The sequence below is a fragment of the Pseudopipra pipra genome, chromosome 19 (genome assembly GCF_036250125.1).
Source record: "Pseudopipra pipra isolate bDixPip1 chromosome 19, bDixPip1.hap1, whole genome shotgun sequence".
Taxonomy (NCBI): domain Eukaryota; kingdom Metazoa; phylum Chordata; class Aves; order Passeriformes; family Pipridae; genus Pseudopipra; species Pseudopipra pipra.
Window position 1 is genome coordinate 10,276,757 of NC_087567.1, and position 25,430 is coordinate 10,302,186.

Below are 25,430 nucleotides of genomic sequence, written 5' to 3' on the forward strand. Positions count from 1 at the left end.
AGGTTTTCAGCTCTTTAGATGATAAAATCAGCAAATTCTCTGTTGCAAGGCCTGAAGTGGGATGGACTCAGGTGCACTGGCTCTGCCCAAAGCTCTGCTTAGCTCAGGATCTAGGACTAGACTTCATTCTGTGTATGTCATTTCAGTATTTTCTGATATTTCCCACGATGTTCTCTTGAGTTTCCCACTCCTGAACTAAATAATATCCCAGACATCGTGTTCAGGTGCTGCAGAGCTGTCCCCTCAGGGGTTTAACTCTCCCTTAGAACCTCCTTATCCTTTTGCAAGCCTGTTTTTTGGAGGCCAGTGAGTTCAGGAGCTTTAATTGGGCACAGAGGAAAAGTTTTTTTTCTCATTTCTTTTGAACATCCCTTCTGATAACACAGGCAAACGTATTTTCCAAGGAGCACTGAGTTCTCTCCTCAGTCCTAAACATGAAGAGAACCAGCTCAACTGCTTAAATACAAACAATCCAACCCAAAAGTTGCTGCTGTGGTTTCTTCCACTCTGTTGCTGGGAATGTTGGGGGTTGTTGAAAACTTCATTTCCAAATATGTTGTTTAGCAGTTGAACAAAGCTTTTGGCATGTTTGTGCAAAACTTATGAAATGGGAATCCAGTGAGATTTCAAGTATCTCATCTTCCACAGCCCCATGGTGAAGTCCAGTTCTTTATTTTGGCCACCTGTGGGTTAAAGGCTTCTGTCTAGTGCATTAATGGATGTTTTGTTTGTTTGTTTACTTCAATACCATGGTTATGTTGTCCTAAGTTTCCTAGAAATACAGGACTGAGCAGTAACATCCTTTACCTGTTAGAAAAATAACTACTTGTTGACTAGGAAAATTACGTGGTAAATTGAAACATGACCTTTTCTCAGATAGAACCAGTGCTGAAAATTCTTTAGGCTTTCTTCAGAGAGACTTGAATGTGGACAGGGTTACTAATAACAAAATCATCAAGTAGTTCTTTTAAACAATTGCTTTTAATGTGACTGCACAGACAGTTGTTCTGAGCGGCGTCGAAGCGGGAATTACCTTCCCTGCAGTTTGCAGTGCAACAGGGGGGTTTCTTTGCCTGCTGGTTTGTAACACTGTCCCCACACTTTCTGCTGTCCCAGGTGAGATTGCTCTGCTGATGAACCGTCCTCGTGCTGCCACAGTCGTCGCTCGGGGCCCCTTGAAATGTGTGAAGCTGGACCGGCCCCGCTTCGAGCGTGTCCTGGGCCCCTGCTCGGACATTCTCAAGAGGAACATCCAGCAGTACAACAGTTTTGTATCACTGTCTGTCTGAAACCTTCCTCCCTGTCCAAGCCATGCTTCACGAATGCAGACTGCTTTATTTCCCCTTGTGCAGAGCCACGTTGCCACTGGCATTTGCAGCTTTCCTGTCTGGTTTAAAAAAAAAAAAAAAAAAAAAAAAAAAAGAGAGAGAGAGAAAGGAAAAAAAAAATAAGATAAAAAAATTAACTGCTTATCATGGCACTGTCATTAATTTAGGGCATATTATTTCTGTGCTCTCTGTCCCATTAAATTAATAGCAAAAGTTCTATGGAGACGTTTTGCTTCTCTCTGTGCACCAGTGTCCAACTCAGGCCAGTGCAGCCTTGCTTCAGGGAGGGAGAGACCTCCTGGCACCACGCCATTGCCATAGAGTAAGGAGGTGACAGGAAAGGGGGGGGAAAAGAATCCTTGTAAAGGTGTTTCTCAAATTGTTGGACAGGTTTTAAGGCTGTGGTCATCACCTGCTGTATTTCTTTTCACATGAGAACTTGCCCTTGTAATTGAGCTTCTTGGGGCTTGGGGTTTTCTGGGTTTCTTTTTTTTTTTTTTTTTCTGTTTTGTTTTTCATTTTCTGGGTACTGTAATCCTGGGTTCAATCGTGAGGCATCAGCTGCTAAGAAAGCCACAGTTGGAATTTACCAGTAGAATTGTACTTGTGTCCACTGGTTTAAGATTGCTTAGTTCTGTTTTTGTCAAGTGTAAATCAAAGGCTTTCAAGGTTAATAGTTCTGGTGAACTACTGCAGTTGTTAATTCATTTGCTGACTTGCTGCACCTGATCTTTTTCTCTTCTTGTTCCTTCAGCCATAGATTTGCCATTTTAAACTCTTCCTGTTCCAAGTGGCAAGAACCAAATGTTACATTCAATGCCTGACTGGTCTCTAGTTCATAGATTGGTGTAAGAATGTGCAGCTGTCCAGCTGTTAGTAATGTTTTGAGTGCTTAGATTGGTGTAGAAGTTGAAAGCAAACATTTGATTTTCCCTGTGACTTGTTTTGTTAATCCTCAGTTGACTTTAAAAATAATCATCATCAGTTCAGGTGACCCTTTGTTACCAGGGAAAATAAATGCTGAGTATTTCTGACCAGCATCAGTTGCAGGTGGCTGGTCTGTAGAGATCCATCATTCTTGGTAGAGAATGTGAGGCAGAAAAACTGAATGTTTTAACTTTCCTGCAACACTCCGTTGTTTTAAGTTTTTAAACCTGTCAATTCATCTTTTTTTTTTTTTAAATGGTTCATTATAAACCTAGTTTGACTCCAAGAGGTCTTTGGATTTCTTTTCTTGTTTATGGAATTTCTACCGCATGTGTTTCATACTCCCTTTTTTTTTTTTTCTTTTTTCTTTCCCCAAGTTCAATCTGTTGCAGAGTCTTAAATGTATTTCAGTATTTCCCAGCTTCGTGTTCCATTACTCTGTGTGCACCAAGACTTCCCAAAAGTTTTTACTGAATTCCACGGTTCAATAACTGTAGGCAATTTTTAAGGTTTCCTTTAAACTGTAATTTATATAAAGTAGCATAGGTTTGTATTTGGGAGTGACAGCAAGCAGTTTGGCATTTGTTGTGCAACTACTCTAACGATGGAGCCCTCGTTTTATTTCCTTTCTGAGGTGATAGGGATTCAAATCCAACGTTCTCCCAGGCATGTAGAGAATCAGGAAGAGTCTGCTCGTTGATGCAGAATAATACTGAAGGTATCAAGCCTTTACAAAAGGTTTCAGAGCATTTCTGAACCTGAAATCCCAGGAGGGGGATTGAAATGCTTGTGGTTTTGAGTTCTCTATTCAGGAGATGTTGAGTAGAGGATTTCTGCCAGAGTCCTTAAGGAATAAGCAAAAGCTACCTTTTTTTGGTTCTTTGTTTTCTTTGTTTTTGGTAAAAATTTTTTTCTTTAGTTTTGACTCTCTGCAGGATTTTTCTTCATATGTGTTCTTTGTGTTACATTAAAGCACCAAAAACTGTGTAAACCAGTTAGAGCTCCACAGAAAAAAAAAATGCACATTTTTTTTATATAAGGCTTTCTAATCAAGTTTCACTACTGCATCTTTTTAGCTTGCTGTTTACTCCCTTTTGTAGTTTTACCTACAAGATTTTAAGATAAATCAGCTAAGTCTGAGTTAAATATTAAACACAGTTATAGCTTTACCTTTGTGTGCAATTTCAATATGTTGGAAACCACAATTGGCATAGTTTTGCCTTAGCTAACATTCAGGGCTTTAGAAGTAATTTTTTGCTAGTCTATCTTCAGCAAATTGATGAAGTCTATTGCCCTAGGAAGCTATAGTCAACCAGAGGACCATTTTTGTATTGTTACCTGACTCTATAAGTCTGATTTACTGTATGTGCTAATATATTATATTATATTCCTTTTGTTATAGATTGTCCTAATGGCAGGTAAAGCAATAAAATGATTTAAATTCTTAAATGCAATCAGCCTCTTTTATTTTCTTCCCATCCCTGCACTGTGTTTTCCTTTGGCTTTAGAGGATGTGTCATGAATGAGGCAGTAGAAACTAAGCAGCTTAATGGATTAGTTTGGTGTTAACTCCACAGGGTTGAGTCCAGGTCCTGAACCTTCCCCTCGGAGCCTGTGGAGAGCTTGGTCTCCATGTGCCAGCCTGGGAATTCCTCTGGAGCTCTGGCATGACTGATGTTTGCAGTGAGAAGGCCCCTGTGTCTCATTTTGAGTGTCTCAGCCACTTGTGCTGCTTTGAGCTCTTCCCGTTGGTGATTCCCAGCCCAGACACGATTACTGGAGCTCAGAAGCTGCCCTAAGTTGGCCACTCCCATCTCTGGAAACCCTTAATGAAGGTTTGGAGCACGTGGTGATTAATCATGGCCGAGTTCTGGTGGGCAGACAGTGGGAAGGGGAAGAGGGGGATTTTCAGCCGTGATGAAGTAGGGAAACATTTGAAGAGTGGTGACCTGAAGCAGCTCAGACTGGATGTGTTTTACATCCAGCTCTGAGAAAGCTGGATCCTGACTGGATCACCTGAGTTTGGAGATACATTAAAAATGTATCTATAATGTAAAAGAGAGTGAAAATGAGAAGAAAGCAACCTTGCAATCCTGTTAGTGTAGCAGCCATTCAAATATCCATGGGTTTGCTTCCTTCACCCTGCCCTCTCTTTCCACATCCCCTTGACTGAAGAAAAACCAGGCTGAAACCAGGATTTTTATTACCTAAAAAACCCAGGCTGAAAGCAGAACATTTATCACCTAAAGTGAAACTTGAAAACCTCCACTTCCAGCCTTATAACTATACACTATATAACTATAATGTTACTTTTCAGCTTATCTTCTGTTGCCACGTTTTTCCTGTTGGAGCAGCCAAGTCACCATCCCTTGACAACAACTGAGTTAATATTGGGCTCGTCCTGTGTGGTGAGAGCACAAAAAGTCACCGGTAGAGGGAGATAAAACTTTGGGAATTCATTGTGCTGTACTGAAAAAAACAACACACTGAACATGCTGAGAGGGAGTTAAATCCTCTTATTTTCATCTGTCCACAGGAGTGGAAAGGTCTGTAAGTCCCCAGTGTCAAGAATTCTGATTGAGACTGTGGAAAAGCTGGAAACTGAAATACCTACGATAACCCTTCACACTTTTTTGGTCTCCAGTTTCTACTGCATCTCCTCAAAATGCATGGGGGGGGGCAGGACACAGTTTCTATTTTCCAGGGAATTATGACAACTTAAATGATTTTAAAGTTATTATTTAAATGATTTAAAGGGAGATGAGTTGAGATAGATTTCCCCCCCCCTTTGGCAGAATGTTTTCACCAGGAATGGCTGGGTTCCTGAATTGTAAATACAGTCGTGTGTCTCAGAGCAGTTTGATTTTTGGGGTTGTTTTTGGTTGGTTTTTTTTTCCCTTGGGGTCAAAGGCAGCACACACCTGCCTCTCTTTTGTAGTCCAGACTGGCTCTTCCACTCACAAGACAGGTAAAAAGTGGTTTTACTGCTGTGTGAGGCAATGGGCTTTGTGTGGCAGGCACAGATGGAGGTGGAGTGGGTTGATCACCGATGAAGAGACCAAGAGGCAGCACAGAGCTGATGGTGGGTAAGTGCAAGTGCTCCTTGGTCTGACCAAGCTGAGTGTTGTCTTGTCTCAGTGGCTTTGTGAAATAATATTGCCTTTGTGAAATAATATTGCTCTTTTCTCACATACAGTCTTGATTACAGAACAAATAAGAGGAAAATGCTCCTGGCATCTCTTTATTCAACCCCCAGCCTTGGATCTATTTGTGTCCTTCACCAGGACCGGCATCCCCGTGCAGGCTGAGCAAACCAAGGCCATGTGTTCCCCCACCCTCCCAAGGGCAGGACCAACTCCAGAACAGCAGATCACTGCTTTTCCACCACAGAGCTGGTGTTTGGGGTGCAAAGATCTGCTGCAGTCACACCAACACCCTGGCCAAGCAGAGCAGCTCTGGTTGAGCACCAGCACAGAAGCCCAGTGCGATTCTTGAGGATCTTCTGAAGAGTTTCCCCTCCCAGTCTCTGCAAGTGTTTGCAGGTGGAAATCACCAGCTGTTAAACCTGCCACTTGCCTTGCAGGGGTTTTCCCTACCTCTGAGCACGAGTTCAGGGCTGTTTAAGTGTCCAGCTTCGCTCTGTCTGACGCAGGAGCCTGGGGCTGAGTGGTGTCGTTGGCCACCACAGTGGCTTCTCCATAGGTGTCTATGCACTTCCTCACAGCTTCCAGGATGAGCTGCAGCCGTCTGTCCAAGGCCAGGAGATGGGGCTCGGTGAGGATGGGGGCCAGGGGGTCCTGCAGGAGGGATTCCCTCATCACATCACTGAGCCGATACTTGGGCTCGGCCAAGAGCTGGAGCCGCAGTAACGTCGTCCTCTTTATTCTGGAAAAAAAGGAATTGGACACCTCAATGCAAACCTCTTGCAGCATCCCAGGCAAAACCAGCCCCTTGGCAGCAGGGGAAGGAGAGAGGGCAGAGATGGGTGAGGAAACTTAAACATTTTTGGAACAATGTCTTTCCCTTTTGGAAGGAAACGAAATTTTTTGCAGAAACCTCTGCTTCTTCCTTTGTTTTTCTGGAGTGTTTGTACTGCTGATTTCTGTCACCAGAGAGGAAAACACGATTGAAGTTCTCAGTAGTGAGTGTTTTTCCTCTGAGTCAGAGACAAACCAGCTCCCCACGTTCCTGCAGGGTGGTGCCATGTCCCCAGGGATGACATTTATGAGATGGGAGCAGAGGAGCAAGTAAATGAAGAGGCATAAAGGAGAAAATATCTTCTGTCAAAACCCCGAAGAAACAGAGGAAGTATTTCCTGGAACTGATGTAACTGTCACTTTTCACCTTAAGAGGTACTAAGATTTAAATATGATTTCCTTTTGACAGAAAATGGGATAAAAAGCTACAGTCTTGGAGCACTTCTGGGCACGAAACTAAGTATTCTGAAATCATTTGTTTAATCCTCAGCAAAAGTGTGTTGACTTCAGCATCTCTAATACTGGAATTAATCAGCAGTTTTAATTATTGCTCTTTAAATTCTGGAAACAAAGTGGTCCATGTTTGTGGAACCATTTGGATTTAGCTGAGCCAGAATTTTCAGATGGAAAAAAGGTGTAGTCAGATCCATTTTGGGCAGCTCCAGAATGTGCCTCTGTATGGCTGTTGTTTACCCAGGGCATTGATTGGGAATGTTGATCTGGCTCTCTGCAGCTGTAACGGGCCATGTGCTGTTTGGGAAAGGGTTGTGGCTGTGCCTGGATTGGCAACCACTGGGCTGTACCAAGTGCTGCGGAGAATCATGGAATTGTTAAGGTTGGAAAAGACCTTTAGGATCATCACATCCAACCATCAACCCAGCCACCACCATGTTCACTATTAAACCCCATCCTCAGGTGCCACATCCACACGTTCTTTGAACGCTTCCAGGGATGGTGATTCCACCACTTCCCTGGGCAGCTGTTCCATTGCTTCAAAACCCTTCCCATGAAAATGTTTTCCTAATATCTAACCTAAACTGGGAGCAGCAGAGCGAGGTGTGTGTCTGTGGCCAGCGATGCCTCCTGCACGAGGGAGGGGGGACAGTGCCATGACCAGCTGCCACGGGGGCAACCATCATCCTCCTGCATTGATATTCCTGAAAAAAAATGATCAATTGATCAAGTGTGAAGGCTGGCAACGAGGCTTCAAATCCCAGCTGTGAGGTGCTACTGCTGCCAGAGGAAGCTGTGCGGGGAGCAGATGTGAAGGAGCATCTGTGCGCTGTCCTCCGAGACAGCGGGTGGCTGAAGAGCTGCTGTGGGTAAACACCAGCTGTGTTTGCTCTGCTCCCAACAGTGACAGGGCTTGGAGGTGGAGAACGGGATAGTCTGACCCCGTGGGGAAAGGCTGATTTAATGCTGCAGCAGTTGCACAACAAACAGAGCACGGAGAGGAGCGTGAGCTGGAAATCCTGCCGCCGGCCCCCCTCTGCTCCCATGGGGTGGCTGTGACCCCGTGGCTGTGCTGAACTGCTGGAGATTTCACCCAGAGCCTTCCAGGGACTTCATTAGGTTAAGTAGGGGCTGTTTTCAAGCCTGTCTGAGCCTCGAGGAGGGTTTTGACCCTTTCAGGGAAAAGACCATCTCATGGCATGGCTGTATTTGTGCCATTCACTGTGCTGGGAGAGGAGACCTGCAGGCTCCAACGTGTGGGACAAGGGCTGGGGTGGGAGTTGTGAAAGGCAGCTAAAAATACCAGATAAATCTGCTGGAAGCCAGACTTGGAGAAGAACTCAGCTGGGAAGGAGATGGACGTGTTTAACAGGGAAAGGAGCAGCTGTTCAGCATCCCTGTGGTTCCAGTGCTCCCTCTGTCTGGAGGGGCTGGAGGAGTTTGTTCCTCCTTACATGTACATGGCTTGGCTTTGTGTAGGAGCAAGGAGGTGACTCTGTGGGCTGTGTCCAGGTCAGAGCAGGCTGAAATTTGTGGCCTCTGTGTGCTTACTCAAGTAAACCTCTTGACTTCCCTTCCAAGCGGTTTTGGATGCTCCCCCACTCCAAACAGATTGGTTCTTGTGGGAAATGAGGGGTTTGCGTGTCTGCCTCAGGCAGCACGAGTTGTTTTTAGGCTGTTCTTGGTCCTGGTTGGTTTATGACAAGGTGCAGCTTGCAGGTTCTCTTACCATTGCCTTTTACAAGGAGAATTAAATTAAGAGCTCGTTTCTGGGAGGTGGATCTGGAAGAATGAGAATGATCTGACCTGTGGATGTTACAGTTTGCAGATCAAATTAAGAGGCAGAGTTAATTTTAAACTGCACAAAATAAGAGCTCAGAAGGAGGATTCACTGCAAGCCTGCAATTATAAATGAAAAGGCTCCTTGGAGCAAATAACAGTTCTTAAAATTAGACCCAGTAATAGAGGTGTGTGGGGATAGTGCAGTTATCACCTCATGGGTGAGGTGGAGCAGGTACAGCAAGGAAAGGGGTTACACATTTCCTAAAAAGAAACCTTAGGGAAGAGCAGCTTTTTCTGTCTCTTAAATTTCAATTTCAGCTGATGATTTATGTGAATAAAGGGGGAAGACAGGGTTTGAATAGTTAGATTTCTGAGCTTCCCCTTAACGCAGTGGGAAGAGGAAACTTGATTAACTGCATCAAAGTTCCACCAGGATTTCGGATGGAGATTTCTGTGCTTTCTGATAGCACTTCATGTTGATGGGCTGGGAGATGCTAGGAGACTCTTCTGGAAGGGCTTGATCCAACTGGCAGCGTCTCCTGGTTTATCACTGAATGCTTTTCCACTTGTATGCCCCTGCTCCAGCAACCAGCCTGCCCCTTGGCTGGGATTAGCAGGGTCTTCCCTGTGCTGCTGGATGGAGCCAGGCCTGGGTGACTTCCAGCAGTTCCCATTACAGAAGGAACACCAACGTTCCTGGGGAGGAAGGCGAAGCTGGCACTTACATGCAACACTGGGACAGCGGAGCCAGGATGGAGGTTTCATCGTGGGAATGCCGCCCAAACCTGGGGGTAAAGCAAAGAGCAGAGAGTTCAGTGCCTGCCCAGCCCCTTCCCCCCTCCCCTCCCTCCTCCTGCAGCCTCACCCTCTGGCATTGTCCAGGTGCAAGAGGAATCCATCGTCCCCAAACTTGGTGAACATTTCGTAGTGGTGACGGTCCATGTTCCCTGGCAAAGGGCAGACAGAGGAACAGAGTTTCCCTTGCCTGTGACCTGGTGGTTTTCTAAACTATCCTGTGTTTTCTTTCAGGTCTACATGGAATATTTGTTGCCATGCTGGAAGCGTTTAAGATGCTCAGAGCTGCTGCTTTCACCTTGCTGGGGAGTGGGCTGGGGTGAGTCTGGGGGGTGCTGTGGGGAGACAGCAGCCTCCCCAAACTGTCTCTGGAGGAGAAGGGATGGCCTTGAGAAACTCCATGGCATGGGAGAGAGGGCAGGAAGACTGATGCTGAAGGCCTACATGGAAGGAACGTCCTTCCCCCTCCATCCTACCTGTCAGGAAGTCAAAGATGGCCATGTCCACGATGTTGAGCAGCCGGTTGCCGTTGCTGTAGGGGTAGATCTCCCTCACTGTGTTGCAGTAGAGAGGATTCACTTCCCACCTGCAGGAGATGGAGAAGGGGGAGACTCACTCAGCTGCAGCTGCTGTGTCCCAAGAGCCTCCCAAAGCCTGGACTTAAACCTCCCTCCTTGTGCTCGCAGGAGGCTGGAATTCAAACCCAGCCAATGCCCCGGCTTTGAGAGTTATTAGATTAATTATAAGCACCCTGAACCTTCCTCTGCCTGCACCGTTTCTGTCCGTGTGTCCGTCCCCACGTGCTCCCTGCAGTGCAGATATTATGGGAAGCAGCATCATTTACCCACTTACTCCTCTTTTCCATCAAACGAGTAGGACCGGATCCAGGGGTTGGGGATGGAGAGCCGTGGTGCCAGGTTGAGGGAGGGCAGGAAGGCAGAGAGGGACCCTTCCAGGAGGTGAGGGTTCCCACACACCGCGTACTCCGTCTTGCACATGTAGGGGCACTTGGCAAAGAAGCAGACGTTGCTGGCTGGGAGGGGAAGAGAAAACAGGGAAAGGAGCTGTGACCTCCAGGAGGCTGTGAGGTGGCCTGGGCTGACCCCAGTGACTGTGTATGCTGTGACACAACCACCTCAGGGATGGGAAACTGCCAAATCAGGGATTTTGTCTGATGGACAGACCTGGTCCCACACTAAGGGAAAGGTTAGGAAAAGAGGGCAGATGAATAGATCTGGTGGATGATTCCAGCTGCAGGCTGGGAGACGGACACCTCTGCTGTAACCATTCTTTGTGCACCTGTTCCACCCAGGAATTTCAGTTCTGCACCACAGTGTGAGTCCTGCAGCCTCTTCTGCCTGCAGGTCCTGCCCTTCCTCCCACCACGGACCAACAGAGGTTTGGTTTAGGTTGGAAGGGACCTTAAAGACCACCTGGATCATAACTTGCCCCACCCCAGCTCGCAGCAGCCGAAGGCTGGCCCACCTGGTGAGACGAAGAACACGCTCTGCAGGACCTCGTTCTTGGTGACCTCCAGGATCTCCTTGGTGACGTTGATCCACCTCCCAACCGTGGGCGGCACCCTCCGGAAATCCAGGATCCTGCACGGAGGGCACAGTGCAAAGGGACATTGCTGCACAGGCTGGCACAATGGGATGCCAGATGCTGCCCTCACCCCTTCTGCCAGGGAACCAGGAGCCTTCAGACCACTGTTCCCATTGGGTTTTTTTTCTCCCAGATTCCCTCCAGCAAAAAGCCATTTTGCCCCTCTGGGCCAAAATGTGGCTGAGTTTGGATTTTGGTATTTTAACAGCTGCTGCCAGGAACAACCTGGATGTTCTCCAGGATTCCTGTCTCTTTCCCTAACAGGTCTTGCCTCTGTTTCTCCCATCCCCTTGCACACAAGTGGGGTCCTTCAGGGGCCAGAACAGCCCTTCAGGCCCTTCTACAGTGTTGGTTTGACACAGAGAAAAGATGTTGATCCTGGTACAATGTGGCTGAGGAGGCACCCCCCCCCTCTCAAACCCGGCTGATTCCTCTAAAATATTCTTAAAAACCTCAGGGCCTGGGGCAGGAAGGCATTCCTGGCAGAGAGTGGGAAGCTGCTGCTGATTGCTGAGTCAGTAACACGGGGTGAACCGGCTAATGCTCTGCTTTGCTCCTTGGGTAATGCCCTCTGCTCCTGGGAATCGGGCACAAAACAGGATTTAGCCTGTTACTTATTGAGCAACATTTAAAGGGAAAAAAAAAATATTTGCTTTCATCCAGCATCTTTCAGCTCTAAAAACCACAAAGCACTTCAGCGAAGCAGTCTGGCCTCGTTTTTGTGGCAGTGGAGCTGCAGAGGGAGCTGGTGGTAGCTGAGTCAAGCAGAGTCACTGTGGTGATGTAGGGGCAGAACGGGGAAGGGAATTCAGCTCCCTTCTTTCCCTTGCTTGGAGTTTGAGCTACAGGACTTAGCTTAGTCCTGCTTATCCTATAGGAATTAGAGACCCCTATCCACCATCACCATCAGGGATCACCTTCCCTTGATGTTCAGTACTCATCCCACTGAGGGGAGAAAGGCTGCTGCCCTCATCTTCTGAGAAGGGTGCATTTGATTTTATTAAACACAAACCCTGCTGGAAAGAGGTACCAGGTTAATTGCTCATTAGCTGAGGGCTTAGAACTTAAGCATCTCCATCCAAAACACATCTTGATTGCTGATTGAGCGTGTGACTCCCTCACTGGGAGGGCACCCAGGCTGTGCCCAGAGCTCAGCATTGCACTTGGGTGCAGGGGAGGGATGTGTTTGTGTAGCTGTGTGACAGCCAGGTGAGTATCTGACCTGTTCCAACCTGGACTTCACCTGTTCTCGTGCAGTGGCCAAGGCAAAGCTGACTCCTGGGGGGTCAGGTGAGAGCCAGAGCTGCCCCATCCCCAAATAACACATCAGCTCCCTGAGGGTGCTCCAGAGCAATCCCTTCCCTGAGGCCAAGCAGGGCTCAGCACAGATTTTCCCGTGCCAAAGCTCTCCATGGGCAGAGGAGCAGGCCCTGGCAGCAGCAGGAGGAGGAGGAGGAGGAGGCCGCTGCTGTGGCAGGTCCTCACCTGTCCAGGTGGAAGGCGGCGATCTCCGCGTTGTGCCGCTGGAAGTCAACGAAGTAGAAAAAGTCCTCGGGAGTCTCTTCCTCGCGTTTCTGCCTGGGAGGGAGCAGGAGGTGAACCTCACCAAGCTGCCAGGCAGCCTGGACACAGACTTGGTGGCACACAGGGACAGCAGGTGGGCTCAGGGACAGACACTGTGTGGCCACGGGACAGAGCTGCAGGTGCCCAGGCCAGGACCCAAAGTGCCCAGTGCCGAGCTGGAACCATCGCCTGCTGTGCCAGGGAGCAGCACCTGCATCCTGTCTCAGTGCCAGGTGGGTGAGGGAGGCAGAAGGGCTGATTGTGGGCTTTAAATCTCCTTGTGCCAGAGCTTAGACCCCCTTGGGACAGTCTTTCAGGTGGGTACAGCATCAAGGGGTGCTGGAGGCTGTGCTGTGCCTCTCCTGACCCTGTGAGAGGCAGAGAAAGGCTCAGGTTTGATGCTCTCATGTCCCTGAGGTGGGAAACCAGCTCACCTAATTCAGTTTTCTGGCTGCCACACAGTGGCCCAATATGTGCAGCACGTGGATTTGATGCTCAGCCTCCCAAGCAGCTGCATGGCACAGGAAAGCCCACGGGCTTTGTGGAGCTCTCCTGGCTCAGCTGAGTGCAGGGATGCTTTCCTTCCCCTCCAGGACCCGTTGGACACTGATGGACACAGGGCAGAGGTGGATGGAAACCAACAGGAGAGGAGCTGGCTGCCCTCTGGATGAGGAAACCACGCTGCCAGGTGCCCTGCCCGTGCATGGACAGTGAAGTGAGGGGGAACAGACATGAAGAGTCTCAAGGGGCTGCAAATAAGTGCAGAAGGAATTTAAAACTGTTTGAGGTGAGCTGGACTGATGGCTGTTTCTTGGAAACACTCTTAGGAATCCAAGGAAAAACAAGGTAAACTCCCAAAGTCAGCTGGGGAAAAGGAGGAAATGAGCAGTCCCTAATGGCAAAGCTCTCAGGAGAACAAGTGTCCCGAGGTCCTTTGCAGTCTGGCATTTGTGAACTGAGAAATATCCAACATCAATAGCAGTGTGGGAACACTGGTGTTTATCCACGTGTGTTCCTGGGGTGGTGTGAGCAGCCAAGAATAATTAAACCTGCTCAGCTGTCCAGGTAGCTGAGTGCAGCAGGGGGAAGGTGTGGCAGTGGTGTGGCTGTCCCTGCCAAGGATGCTCACACCCCTCACTCACAGCAGGGTTCTGCCTCTGCAGGGGGCTCAGGGGGCTCTAATGGTGTTCTTACCTCATGGGCTTGAACATGGCTTTCCCAAAATCCTGGAATCTGAGGACCAGCTTCAGGTGGACACCACTGGGCTTCACGACTTGGGGAGGAAACAGGATGTCAATGGGCTGGGCATGCCCCAGTTACACACTCCAGCACAGCTCAGCTTTCCACCCCAGCAAGTGCATCCCATCACCCCTTACAGCTGCTCCTCTCTTTCTAGTTATTTTTCCTCTCCCCCTCTCCCTTGTGCCACAGAGATTTCCTTCCAGCCCCTCTCCCAACAGCCATTTGTTGCATCCCCCCTGGGGGCTCTTTCCTCCTCCCCAGTAGAAACCAGTGGTACACCAGTGTCCTGATACCCACATCAAACAGGCTGCTCATGGAAGTGGTGGAATCATCATCCCTGGAAGTGCTCAGAAACCATCTAGACATGACACCTGAGGACATGCTTTAGTGCTGGGCTTTGCAGTGCTGGGGGAACAGTTGGATGGGATGATTTTTTAGAAGTCTTTCCCAACCTTAAGGATTCCATGGTCTACAATCCCAGCCTCTGCTGGGGTGGAGGGGTTTAATGGGAGGGAGAAGGGCCTGCCATTGCCTGGCTTTGCATTTTCCTGGCTGAAGCTGGGATGGAGGAGCTGGGGATGGGGCCAGCTGAAGCAACGGGGTGCAGGGGTGAGCCCCAAGTGTCACACTCACTCTGGCTGCAGTCACAGGTTCCCAGCAGTGCCTTCTCATCCTGGCTGTAATCTGCAAGGGCAGGAGCAGTTGGTGAGACCCTGCTGGGCTCCATCTCCAGCTGCAGACCCCCCCTCCCAGGCTCCAAAGGTTTGCAGAAGGGATCTTGGGGGGCTGGAGCCCCCCAGCCCAAGGCAGCTCCCACCAGGCCCATCCCAGCTCCTGTGGCAGGAAGGTGCTCACCGGCACTGATGGTGGGGAACTCCTGCATGTCCCGGAGGAGCCTGTTAACAACGGGGCTGGAGCGTGGGTAGAGCCCGTCCCTGCTGATGCCCAGGTGGAACTGCAGCCAGCTGGCTTCTGGCCGGAGCGGCACCGGCGCTGCCGGGGAGGTCAGGTTGAGCTCCTCCCTGTAGAGCTTGTGTCTCCTGGAAGAGAGCAGTGACAGGGTGATGAGGATGAGCCACGGGATGGGAAACCTGAGTGCTCTGAGCCTGGAGTCTGTTGGGGAGTGGGGAGGGTACCAGGAGCAGAGCTGGAGGGACATGGGGTGGATAAGGGCTCTGGGTGCCACCCGAGGGGAAACTGAGGCAGGGAGCAATGATTGAGATGGTCAGAGGTCTCACAAACTGTGCCACCTTCTGCCTCTGGAAAGCCCTGGAAAGCGACCTCAGGGAAACACGAGGGACTCTGTTGTCTTTTCCTCATCCCACCAGGACCATGGAGCTCAACTGCGTCTCCAGCATCACAAAGAGCTGGTGTGGGATGGATGCAGTGCTTCCCAGAGGAACTACAGGCTCCTGGCTGGGTTTGAGGAGGGGAGGTGATGTGACAGCAGGTAACTTGGGTCTTGACTGCTCAGTGAGGTGTCTGGGAAGCCCAGGAGAACAACAAGGTCTTGTCTGTCCACAGAGGACAGTCTTTATAGTATTACACCTCTGACAATTTTTTCCTGAAGCTGGAGGTCCCAGGCAGGGAAAAAAGTCACTGAGAGCCACAAATTGCAATTCTGTGGGCAGATTCACAGCCCTCAGCTTGGTGAGCAGGGATGTCACAAGGCCATCCAGCAGCATCCTGCCCATTGTCTCTTAAAATCAAGGTCCTACCCAGGCCTTTTTTGGTAGGTGGAGCTGAAGGGGCCTCCCAAGTTCAGTAATGATCCAAAACCATCTCTGGAACTAGTCAGCATTTTCCTCAGCCTCAAGACCTCCAAGGCTGGGACCCACACCCTGGAATGGAGAGGTCACTCACTCCACCCAGCAGTGACAGTTTCCCATTAACTCCGCCCGGGCCGTGCATGGAGCAGCCAGTCCTGACAGAGGGAAAGTCCAGTTTGCACTGGAAGTGCCAGGACACATCTCTGAGAGCAAACAGGAGCTGGGGGCTGAGAAGGAGTGGGATATTAACCCAGGCTGGGAGAGAGGGAAGTCCCACACGCCTGGCCAGACCTCAGCCAGAGCCTGAGCTCTGGGAAACACTGACCATTCACCAAGGCATTTATCACCAAGGCATTTATCATATTATTATAAAGGGCTCCTGGGTGGTGGTGGCTTTTTTGTTTCCCTGCTCAGCCCAGCAGCTGGGGTTTGGTTGTGTTTTTTTCCATCATCTTTCTCCATCCAAGCAGGTTAAACAGTGTGATTAGTCCAGGCTAACTGCAAGCAAGGGATGAACCTTCCGGAGGTGAGGGACATGTTTCAGTAGTATCCTGGGAAACATCTAGAAACTGGAGAGACAGGTTGCATGTACAGGTCACGGGAGCCTGTTCCCTCTCCCAGTTTGTTTGTCTTTCCATTGGACCAGGTCAGCCACAGCACGAAGTCCACGTGTGTGTGGTCAGAGGGAATGGTGCTGGAGCATTTCCCTCCTGCTCCAGCTCTTTGCTCAGGCTGCCTGCAAAGGAGGTAGAAGCCCCCCTGTGCACAGGCATGTGGCCCTGGAATGCTGTCAGCTCCAGTGGATGTGCCCTGACCCTTCCATGCTGCTGCCCTGCACCAGGTTTCCCGTGGACAGTTCTTTGAGGCACAACCTTAACCCTCACCACAGCCAGGGACATTAAACCCCAGCGTGATGTAGAAGAATGACTCAGGATTTTTCCCTAGGGAAGCTGCCCAAATATTTTACCATATTTGCTCTCCTGCCTCCCATGCACACAGGCTGTTCCCCCGGGGTGGCAGTGAGCAAGGGATTACCAGTGGGGAAAAAAATGCAGTGGTTATGCAAGGGGAGGCAGATCCCAGCCCTGCACCCACATGGGCCCTGCCCTGGGTGAGCCAGCCCCTTCCCAGCCTTTAAACCCAAAATACAGCTCCCTCTTCCTCCCTGTTTCCTTCAGGATTCCTGAAATATTTCCCTGTAAAAACAGATCTCTGCAAAAAGGCATAATGATATAAAAACAGGGTTCATTTTTACCCTGCTATAAATAGCCCCAGGGTTGCCCTGACTCTCAGCTGGGCTGGGGGGGTGCTGAGAGTGAGGTGACACTGGGCTCAGGCCACCAGTGCGCTGAGTTTGGGGTTTTGAAGCTGCTCCTTCAAGGATAAAAATAATCTCTGGAGTTTTTAAGGGTTCTGGTTTTTTTTTTTTTTTTTTGGTTTTGAAGAGGTGTGGATGGTTTTTTTTGCCGTTTCCTTCCTGCATCCCCATCAGTCTCTGCAGCTGGTTCTGCATCCTGCAATCAAACTCCTGGTCCTGATTGAAGTGCTGGGGAACAGCACAGTGATGGGCAGCAGCCAGAGAGCTCCGTGGAGGGGGACAAGCACTGCTGTGCTCCCCTTGGCCACGGGTATCCAAACGGGACATGTCCTGGGGCCACTCCAGGAGCTGGCAGAGTCCCCGGCCAGATGATGTCCATCTGGCTGCAGAAATGAAGACAGACACGCCGTGCTGGAGGTTAAGCTGCAGCTTGTTCCACTCAAGAGGAGCATCCTGCTGCTCCAAAAGCTGCTCTGCCAACAGCCAGACCTACGGGTGGTGGAGAAACGTGTTGTCACCTCTTCATGCCGCAGGAGAGGATCCACATGGACACTCAGCTCTCACCCTCTCCTGCCTGAGTGTGGAGCTGCTGTGGACTTCGCTCTTCAGTCCTCAACAGCAGCAGCAGCTTTGCTAAACCCATGGATTGGGAGGGAAAGCCATGGATTTCTGACTCCCACGAGGACACTGCCCTTGGCTCTCAGCAATTACAGAGATGGCTCCTTCCCTGACCGCGTTGGAGAGGACATGGGCTCTGCAGTGCTCCTGGTGAGGGAGGAATTCCTCCATCCCCGCAGCAAACTGATGGTCTTCTGAAAAGCACCAGCCCTGGCAAGTGCCATCTGATTCTCTGTTCAATTTGCAGCACCAGTGGTTGCTGGCAGGTCGCTGCAGAGGTCGCTCTGTGTCACCTCGGCCCGTCCGTGCTCCCCGGAGCTTCTACCCGCTTATGAGCACCACATATTTTATTTCAAGGTGACTGAGGAATAATCAATACCCTGCCTCCCTTTCCTTCCTGGAGGAGCAAAGCGAAGTCAGTCAAGGACAAACGGCACCACGACGTTCCTCCCGGACACGTCACAACCAAAACCTCGGAGCAGGAGGGAAGGTGCAGCCACGGCTTCGTCGCAAACACCACGTTTAGACAAAGTGGTAAATAAAATCAGAGAATGCAGACTTCTACCTGAACAGCCAGGGCTGTCCTGCAGGTGAGGTGTGGACACAATGCCAGCGCTGCAGAAAGAGCTCAGCACCAGGGGCTCAGGGCTTCTCATGGTGCAGCCATCAAGCCTGAGCTGTTTCAGTTTAAATCTCCTGTTCCCACCAGGATTTTTCTTGGGAAATGCCCATCTTGGGAAATGTCCATCTTGGTACCCACATCCTGATGTCTTCAGGAGGCACTGCTCAGCTCTGAGAAGGCGCACCCAAGGCAGGTCTGTGGCACAGCCAGGGATGCCCAAAACCACCATCCACGGACTTCAGGTGATGTGATGAAGGATCCAACGTGCTCCAGACTGACTCGAGCCAGGGAAGAGCCTTGTAGGGGTGATCCTGACTGAGCACACAGGGTAGTTCCAGACCCTGAACCATGGAGGTTGTTCTTTGTTTCCTTCCATTAACACTTCCCATCATCTCCTCCTGTGAATCTCACATGGAACCAGCACTGGGTGAGTCCCACAGAAACAGCAGGGACAGGCACTGAAGTGGAGAAAGTGGGAGCTTGGGAATCCTGCTCCCTCAGCTCAGCAGACATCAAAGAGGTGGCAGGAGGAGCAGGGGCCGCTCTGGTACTGGAAACCAAACTTGGCAGTGGGGAAGTTCCAGGACAAGGATCCCTGAGGTGGTCCCCAGGAGATGCTGCTGTCCCTTTGCAGGTGAGGTGATGCTGTGAGCACTGGGAGCTCCGTGCTCTGTTGTATCCCAGTTTGTGCATGAGTGGAAAAGCTGTTGGGGTGCAGGGAGGAGCTGGGGGGTCCTGGGGGATGCTGAATGTTTCCAGCTTGGTCCCAGCCCTCCTGCAAGGGGGGTTAGATCAGGGGTCCAGGGCGCAGCAGTTGGATCATGCTCACGTGGTTGATGTTTGGAGTTGGTGTTGAAGGTCACTGTCACTGTCCCCCCACTTTGTGACAGTCCCACCCCAAGGGTAGGAGATGGGGGAGTTTTCCTGCAGCCATTGCTGGGGCTGGGAGAGGCAGCAGGAGGAGGACTGAGCTGGGGATCCCTTTCCCTGGGAATCTGTCAGCAGAGATGGGCAGGACACATCCCAGGAAGGTGCCTCCCGGCTCTGCCCAGCTCTGCCTGTCCATGGGGGGCTGGTTGTTGGGGAGGGGAGTGATGGGGAGGGCAGTGGGGCAGAGAGCCAGAAATGGGGTGCCAGCTCGACTGGGGGTGCCAGGGGACACCCAGGGGATTCTGTTGCCATTCCCAGGCATGGAATGCTTAAGCAGGGGAGGGGTGGCTGGGAGAGCTGAGGTACCTGTACAGGAGGTGCCCATACAGGGAGTGCCTGGCAAGAGTGCATCCAGGACATGCCAGTGCAGGGGCACCTGTACAGGGAGTGCCCAGGAAGGGAGTGCTCAGGAGATGCAGGAGCAGGGAAGGTGCCCAGGAAGGGGGTTCCCAGAAAATGCCCGTGCAGGAGATGCACTCGCAGGGGGTGCCCAAGAAAGGGGTGCCCAGGAGATGCCAGGGAAGTGTATTCCCATGCAAAGGGGGCCTGAGAAGAGGGTGCCCAGGAGATGCCCATGCAGGGATTACCTGGGAAGGTGGTGCTTGTATAGGGTGTGCCCAAGAAAGGGGTGCTCAGAAGATTCCCTGGAAAAGGGGACCCAGGAAAGGGGTGCCCAGGAGATGCCCATGCAGGGGGTGCCTGGGAAGGGCGTACCCAGGAAATGCCCAGGAAGGGGGTGTCTGGGAAAGGGGTGCCCAGGAGATGCCCGGGAAGGGGATGCCCATGCAAGGGGTGCCTGGTAAGGGAGTGCCCAGGAGGTTCCCAAGAAAACAGTGCCCAGGAGATGTCCGGGAAGGGGGTGCCCATGAAAGGGGTGCCCAGGAGATGCCCATGCAGGAGGTGTCCGTGAAAGGAGTGCCTGGGAAAGGGGTGCTCAGAAAAGGAGTGCCTGCAAAGGGAGTGACCAGGAGGTGCCTGGAAAGGGGGTGCCCATGAAAGGGGTGCCCAGGAGATGCCCATGCAGGAGGTGTCCGTGAAAGGAGTGCCTGGGAAAGGGGTGCTCAGAAAAGGAGTGCCTGCAAAGGGAGTGACCAGGAGGTGCCTGGAAAGGGGGTGCCCAGGAAAGGGGTGCCCGGGAGATGCCCGGGAAGGGAGTGTCCATGCAAGGGGTGCCTGCAAAGGGAGTGACAAGGAGATGCCCGCGCAGGAGGTGCCCGGGAAGGGAGTGCCCAGGAAAGAGGTGCCCAGGAGATGCCCGGGAAGGGGGTGCCCGCGCAAGGGGCGCCCAGGAGATGCCCGCGCAGGGGATGCCCGCGCAGAGGGTGCCCGGTGCGGGGGTGCCGCGGCGGCGGGACGCACCTGTTCCAGCGAGCCGCCTTCCGCCGGTAGTAGCGCAGGGCTTCGCGGGCGCCCAGCAGCGGCTCGGCGGGGCCCGGCGGGGCGGTGCGGTACAGCGGGTGGGCGAAGAGGCGGCGCAGCGCGGGGGCGGCGCGGGCGCGGGGCGGCGGGCGCGGGTCGGGGGTCCCGGCGGAGGGGGGACGGCGGCGGCAGGGGCAGCCCCACGGGGACGGAACCCTCTGCCCCTGCAGCTCCCGCCGCGCCCGCGGCCAGAGGTGGAAGTAGAGGTCGGCGGCCAGCAGAGCCCCGAGCAGCAGCAGCACGGCCGGGCGGTCCCGGCGCGGCCCCGGCATGGCCGGTGCGGGAGCTGCGGGGCAGGGACGGGCACGGGCACGGGCACGGGGACGGGGACGGGGATGGGGACGGGGACAGCGCCGGGCGCGCCGCCGCCGGCTCCCGGGGCAGGGCGCACGGGGGAGCTCGAGCGGCGGAGCCGGGGGGTGCGGGCACCTCGGGGCGGGGACCGGGCTGGGCTGCTCGGGGCCCGGGGCGGGGGATCGGGGGTGGGGGGGACGGGAGCGTGGGAGTCACCCCCGGCGAGGGGTGCGGGTCGCGGTGCTGGCGGGGGGATGCTCCCGAGGCGGTGCGGGGACCGAGCAGAGCCGCCCGCCCCCCCGGAGCACCGCCCGGCCGCCCAGCGCAGCCCCCCGGGCAGGTGGAGGATCCCCCCGCCCTCGCCCTCGGCTCCTCGGGGGCTTCGTCCCCTCTCCCGAAAGGTGGGAAGCCCTCCCGGCGGAACCTTTGGCAGGAGCTGGAGGGGGGCGGGTGTCGCTGCTGCGGGGGCTCGCGGTGGGTGCGGGGATGGGGCGCTCGAACAGCTCTGTGTGGCTGCGGGCTGAGCCCCACGGGGGTCTGTGCCCCCACAGCTGGGCTGGCAGCCCTCCTGCCGTGCTCTCTGGTGGACGGTTCAGACACTGCTTGTATTTTCTTAATTCCTGAAAAAAAACATATAGTTGAGGAAACTCCTCCCTGCAGTTCGCTGGGAGAGGCTGGGCCGTGGGGATGTGCTTGGGCTGGGACCCATCGGGCTCATCTTGGAGGGATGGAGAGCCCGGCTTCAAGCGGGGTGGGGAGCCCAGCAAGGGACAGGTTGGGGAGCACCAGGCCAAGGGAGGGGAACGGAGGAGAAACTGGCTGTAAACAAGGGGAGCGTGACCAGACTAGCCTGGCTCCAGCACCGTGCTGAAGGCAGAACAAAAAATAAACTGCAGAAAAAGCCAATTATGTTTTCAGCTGGCTGGAGCAGGGCTCGGATCTGCGTGCAGCACGACCAGGGGAGGCTCGGGGAAGTGTCCTGGGATCAAGGGGTTGGGACTGTGCAAACAGGGTGAACCTGCTGGCTGAGCATCTGTCCTGGAGCCTGAGAGGGCCCTTTGGTTGAGGAGGGGAGAGAAGACGATCCCGGGCTGAATTGTGGCTGGAGGAAGGTGGAGCACATCTGTCCGCTGGGTCTCTTGATCTTTGGAAGTCAGGGGCTGTTCTCAGTTAGAAATGCAATTTCAAAATTCCTTCATCTTTTGATATTCGGGTTTCGGGTTTTTGGGGTTTGCTCTAAACTTTTTTTTCTGTAATACCAAGCTTTATGTGTTTTCCACAGGGTGTCAGAAAAATCATAAGCACAAACTGCAGCTGGTGCTTCTGGGGCTAGTGAGGATCGGTGGGAGCAAATGAGGTGCTCCCCACACTGCTTGGCTTTTGGGGGCACTGGCTGTGCCTGTCCTTCTCTGCCCTTTGGGGACAAAACTGGTGTAATGATTGCACTCGGATTCCTTCAGGCTCCAAACCAGACACGAGGTATCAAGAGGGAAAATTTTAGGGTCCTGCCTGTATTGGAAAGGCCTGGGGGGCACTGGGTGGGCAGGGGCTCTGCTCAGGGGTGCTGAGGGTGCAGGGTTGGGGTCTGCAGGGTGGGAAGCCGCAGAGCTGTTCCTCCTGGCACTGAAGGAGAGAAGAAACTTTCAGGATATAAAATTGGATGTAAATAAGGGGGGAAATGATCTCTGGCTCTCTGGTGAGGTTGCTTAGGAGAGAGCAAAGCGTGTTGTGCTGCAGCTGCACACTCTGTCCGGGAACACCGAGGTCCTCAGTCTCTCCAGGTGACCTGGCAGCTTCCCCAAACCAGTGTCATCATAAGCCCGATACAAAGCAACAGCCTAAGAGGGACTAACAATAGGATTCTTATTTAAAAAAAAAAAAAAAATTAAAAAAGATTAACCAGCTGAAGTTAACAAACCTTGGAATTCAGCAAACCCGGATGAATCACCGGGAGCAGAGCCTGCTCCGTGGCTGCCAGCCCGCTGAAGGGCACTCACTGCCTCACTCCAAACTCAAAAGAGCAACTTTCGACAAACACTCCATCAAAAAAACTGGCTAATACTTGCTTGGCTCCTAATCCTCCCTGAGCTGTTTCCCCGTTGCTAATCTCTCCCAGGAACCATTAATAAATCTTGCCTGGTTTGCAAGGCTGATTCTGAACAAAGGCACCAGGAACCAGCAGTGCCCGGGCCCGTGGCTCTGCTATTTGCACGCTCCGCAGGAAGATCGTTTCGCTTTTAATGAGCCCACTTAAAAAAGAAACAAAAAGTAATAAATCAATCCCATTAATCTGTAATAAATCGAAGCGCTGAGGTCCTTCCCAAAGCCTTCAGTGGCTGCCAGCTCCCAACATGCTGGGATGCAAAATCACTGTTATTATTTAGAACAACTCAGCAATGGCAGTGCTACCTGGGCCATGCCTGCCCAGCGATGCTTCCCTGCTCATCCATGGCTCGGAGTCCCTTGGGAGCAGGGGGGATCCCTCTGGAGTTTGTCTCCATCCCTCAGCATCTCTCTGTGTCCTGGTTTCTTGGTTGGTGGCTCTGCTGCCAGGCTGTACCTGGTCTGTGTGTAGCCCTGGCAGTCCCTGGGCTGCAGCTGAGCATCACTCCCCACTCTAGGGCTCTGCAGCCTGGAAAGGGTGGATGTGTTCCTAAAATTAACCTGGAAATGCTGCTTTGATAGGCCACTGACAGCTACAGCGGAACCAAATTAGCCTTTGGAACTACCATGAGATAATTGGCCTCATTTACTATTTAAAGATGGGGAGAAAAAACACCCCTCCCTCTTCCACACAACTGCAGTGGAGGAATGTTCAGGTGTAGATGATGTCCCAAAACATATCATTAAAGCTTTAAATAAATGTATGATGACATCTCGTGTTAAAAAAGACTTCCTTTGTGTTTCAGATAGGAACCAGGAATCCTTTTCAAAGTCGTGTTTTAACAAAGGATATTCCTCTTGTTTTTCCAGACACGCAACTTACAATATTTGGAGTTTTAAGTATGTCATTTGAATTCTTTCACACAGGGTGGATTTAAAAATCATCTTCCTTAGAGATGCCTCCTACTTGCCAAAAGGTAAATTCCTCTGTCTGCTGCTTTTTGTCTTTTTCACTTGAAATGCTGCAGGGCTGCCCTGGTCCCACCCTGCAGATTGTAATGTTTGGAAAAGGGAGGAGATGAGAACTATCCCTTTCTCACTGACATTAATTACAAGTATTAAACACCAAGGCAGCTACACAACATTACAGACAAAATAAAAACACGAGTTGGAGGAGCCAAGTTCTGCATTTGGTGCTCCACAATCAAGATGTGTCTGAGCACATCATGGCACGGACGTGCCAGAAGCACATCCCTCAGTTCCAGTCCTGCTCCTGGTCTGGCTGGTCCAGTCAGGACTCAGAGAACCAGGTCCATCTTTTTCCTGTGTGATGGTGGTGATGGTGGTGATGGTGGTGATGGTCGTGGTGGTGGTGGTTATTTTGTTGGTCATGGTCATTGTGGTCCCCAAAGTGCATCTCCCACCCTCATGCCAGGGCTGGGGTTTATTTCCCAGGGAAGGTGGTGCCTCTCACAAGGTGTTTGGTGGGGTCCCCTCTGCCTGAACCCCCCAGGACTGAGGGTTTCCCACCACCAGGGTTGTGTGAGATCCCTCCCCAGCCTGTGCTGTGCTGGCTTGGTGGGAGAAGCCTTCGCTGCTGCTCTGGGCCGTCTCACGCTCTGCCTCGGCTTGTAATTAAAAATGAAATATTTGGGCTAAGTGCTGAAATTAAGAACACATTTTTGATAGCTAACAATACAGAGGAAAACCCTGGAGACCCTGATAGGGCAATTAGTGCCTCTCCACTTGCATTGGAGATGAGTCTTTTGAGAAATGAAGCCTCTGTTGACTCCAGGGGATTTTTTGGTACAAAAATGCAATTACAGGGTATAAAAGGGAACATTTAGAAACATGCAAAGCGGGAATGAGTCTGGAGCCTCCTTTGCCGCAGGACTAGGAAGGCAGAAGGTAAGAGGTGCCCCAGGCATGACACCCCTAACACTTCCCCTCCAACCTGCCAGCCCTGGCAGCAGCTCCCATCAACTTGTGGTTTCATTTCCCTCCTGTCTACCTCTCCTGGCTGCTGTTCCAGGCTCAGCTGCTGTTCCAGGCTCATCCCTTGGCCTCAGCAAGCTCCCAGCTGCTCCAGGCTCGGGAGGCTGGGTGGTTGCTATCCCAGTTGGCAATGAGCTTTTGCACTGCTCAGCACAAACCGGAGGAATCCACCTCCACGGTCCAAGCGAGCGGCCGTCGTGTGCCGGGGCCGCCTCCTCCAGCACAGCTCTGCTTCCCCCCTCCCTCTCTCCCTCTAAGCATCTCTGGAGCTGGTGTGTTGTTTAGAACAAAGCCTTGAGGGGCTCTGGCAGCTTCCCATGATCAATCCCAACACCATGTTGTCCCGAGAGGATGAGGAAGCCGTGAGCCCTCGCACGGTGCGTGGGGGATGAGGAGGCTCCGCTGCGCTCCCCACGCTCCCACCTGAAATCCAACTGATGGACACCAGCCCTGGGGGCCTAAAAAAGTTCTGCAGCAAGCAGAGCTCATGGAGGAAGGTGGTGGTGACCTGCACAGAGCCAGCACAAGGGCAGGACTGCCTGCACGTCCCTGCAGAGCGGGTGACACGGGGCTGTTTGTCTTGGACGTGCTGGGATGGGCTGGAAAACAGCACTGACCTCTTGAGCAACACTGGGGGGTTTTTGGCCGGCCGGGCAGTGGCTCAGCTTGTGTTGAGTTTATAAGATCTGA

At 52.1% G+C, this 25,430-nt stretch overlaps 2 protein-coding genes and 1 long non-coding RNA gene across 5 annotated transcripts in view; 2 read left to right on the top strand and 1 right to left on the bottom strand.

The window, feature by feature from the left end:
* Window positions 1-3,704, top strand: part of PRKAR1A (protein kinase cAMP-dependent type I regulatory subunit alpha) — a 16,347-nt gene extending 12,643 nt beyond the window's left edge. Inside the window, exon 12 of the mRNA XM_064676124.1 lies at window positions 1,117-3,704. Coding sequence (XP_064532194.1) covers window positions 1,117-1,289 — 173 coding nt within the window. The 3' untranslated portion in view covers window positions 1,290-3,704. The remainder of the gene's footprint in view (window positions 1-1,116) is intronic.
* Window positions 963-20,745, bottom strand: FAM20A (FAM20A golgi associated secretory pathway pseudokinase). 2 transcript variants are annotated; one of them, XM_064676123.1, is made up of 12 exons: window positions 20,289-20,745; window positions 14,528-14,712; window positions 14,306-14,356; window positions 13,625-13,703; window positions 12,353-12,445; window positions 10,748-10,863; window positions 10,115-10,295; window positions 9,739-9,848; window positions 9,333-9,414; window positions 9,193-9,252; window positions 5,852-6,140; window positions 963-1,387 (listed from the first exon to the last, which is right to left on the bottom strand). In XM_064676123.1, exons 1-11 carry the CDS (start codon window positions 20,618-20,620, stop codon window positions 5,876-5,878), a joined length of 1,554 nt encoding a protein of 517 aa, XP_064532193.1. In that variant the 5' UTR covers window positions 20,621-20,745; the 3' UTR covers window positions 963-1,387; window positions 5,852-5,875. The 2 variants fall into 2 exon arrangements, with proteins under 2 accessions (XP_064532193.1, XP_064532192.1); XM_064676122.1 differs by lacking the exon at window positions 963-1,387 and having other exon boundaries at window positions 1,760-6,140; window positions 20,289-20,744.
* An 87-nt stretch (window positions 20,746-20,832) lies between these two features.
* LOC135424661 (uncharacterized) lies at window positions 20,833-24,404 on the top strand. 2 transcript variants are annotated; one of them, XR_010435309.1, is made up of 3 exons: window positions 20,833-21,043; window positions 21,925-22,121; window positions 23,552-24,404. It is a non-coding gene; the product is annotated as an uncharacterized LOC135424661 (long non-coding RNA). The 2 variants fall into 2 exon arrangements; XR_010435308.1 differs by lacking the exon at window positions 20,833-21,043 and having other exon boundaries at window positions 21,117-22,121.
* Window positions 24,405-25,430: the final 1,026 nt, after the last annotated feature.

Coding starts and splice junctions, on each gene's coding strand:
- FAM20A (XM_064676123.1), bottom strand. CDS start 20,620: ATGCCGGGGCCGCGCCGGGACCGCCCGGCCGTGCTGCTGCTGCTCGGG. Junction 10,864..12,352: donor GCCGCCTTCCACCTGGACAG/GTGAGGACCTGC, acceptor CCCTCCGTGCAG/GATCCTGGATTTCCGGAGGG. Junction 6,141..9,192: donor CCGCTGTCCCAGTGTTGCAT/GTAAGTGCCAGC, acceptor CTTTTTTTCCAG/AATAAAGAGGACGACGTTAC.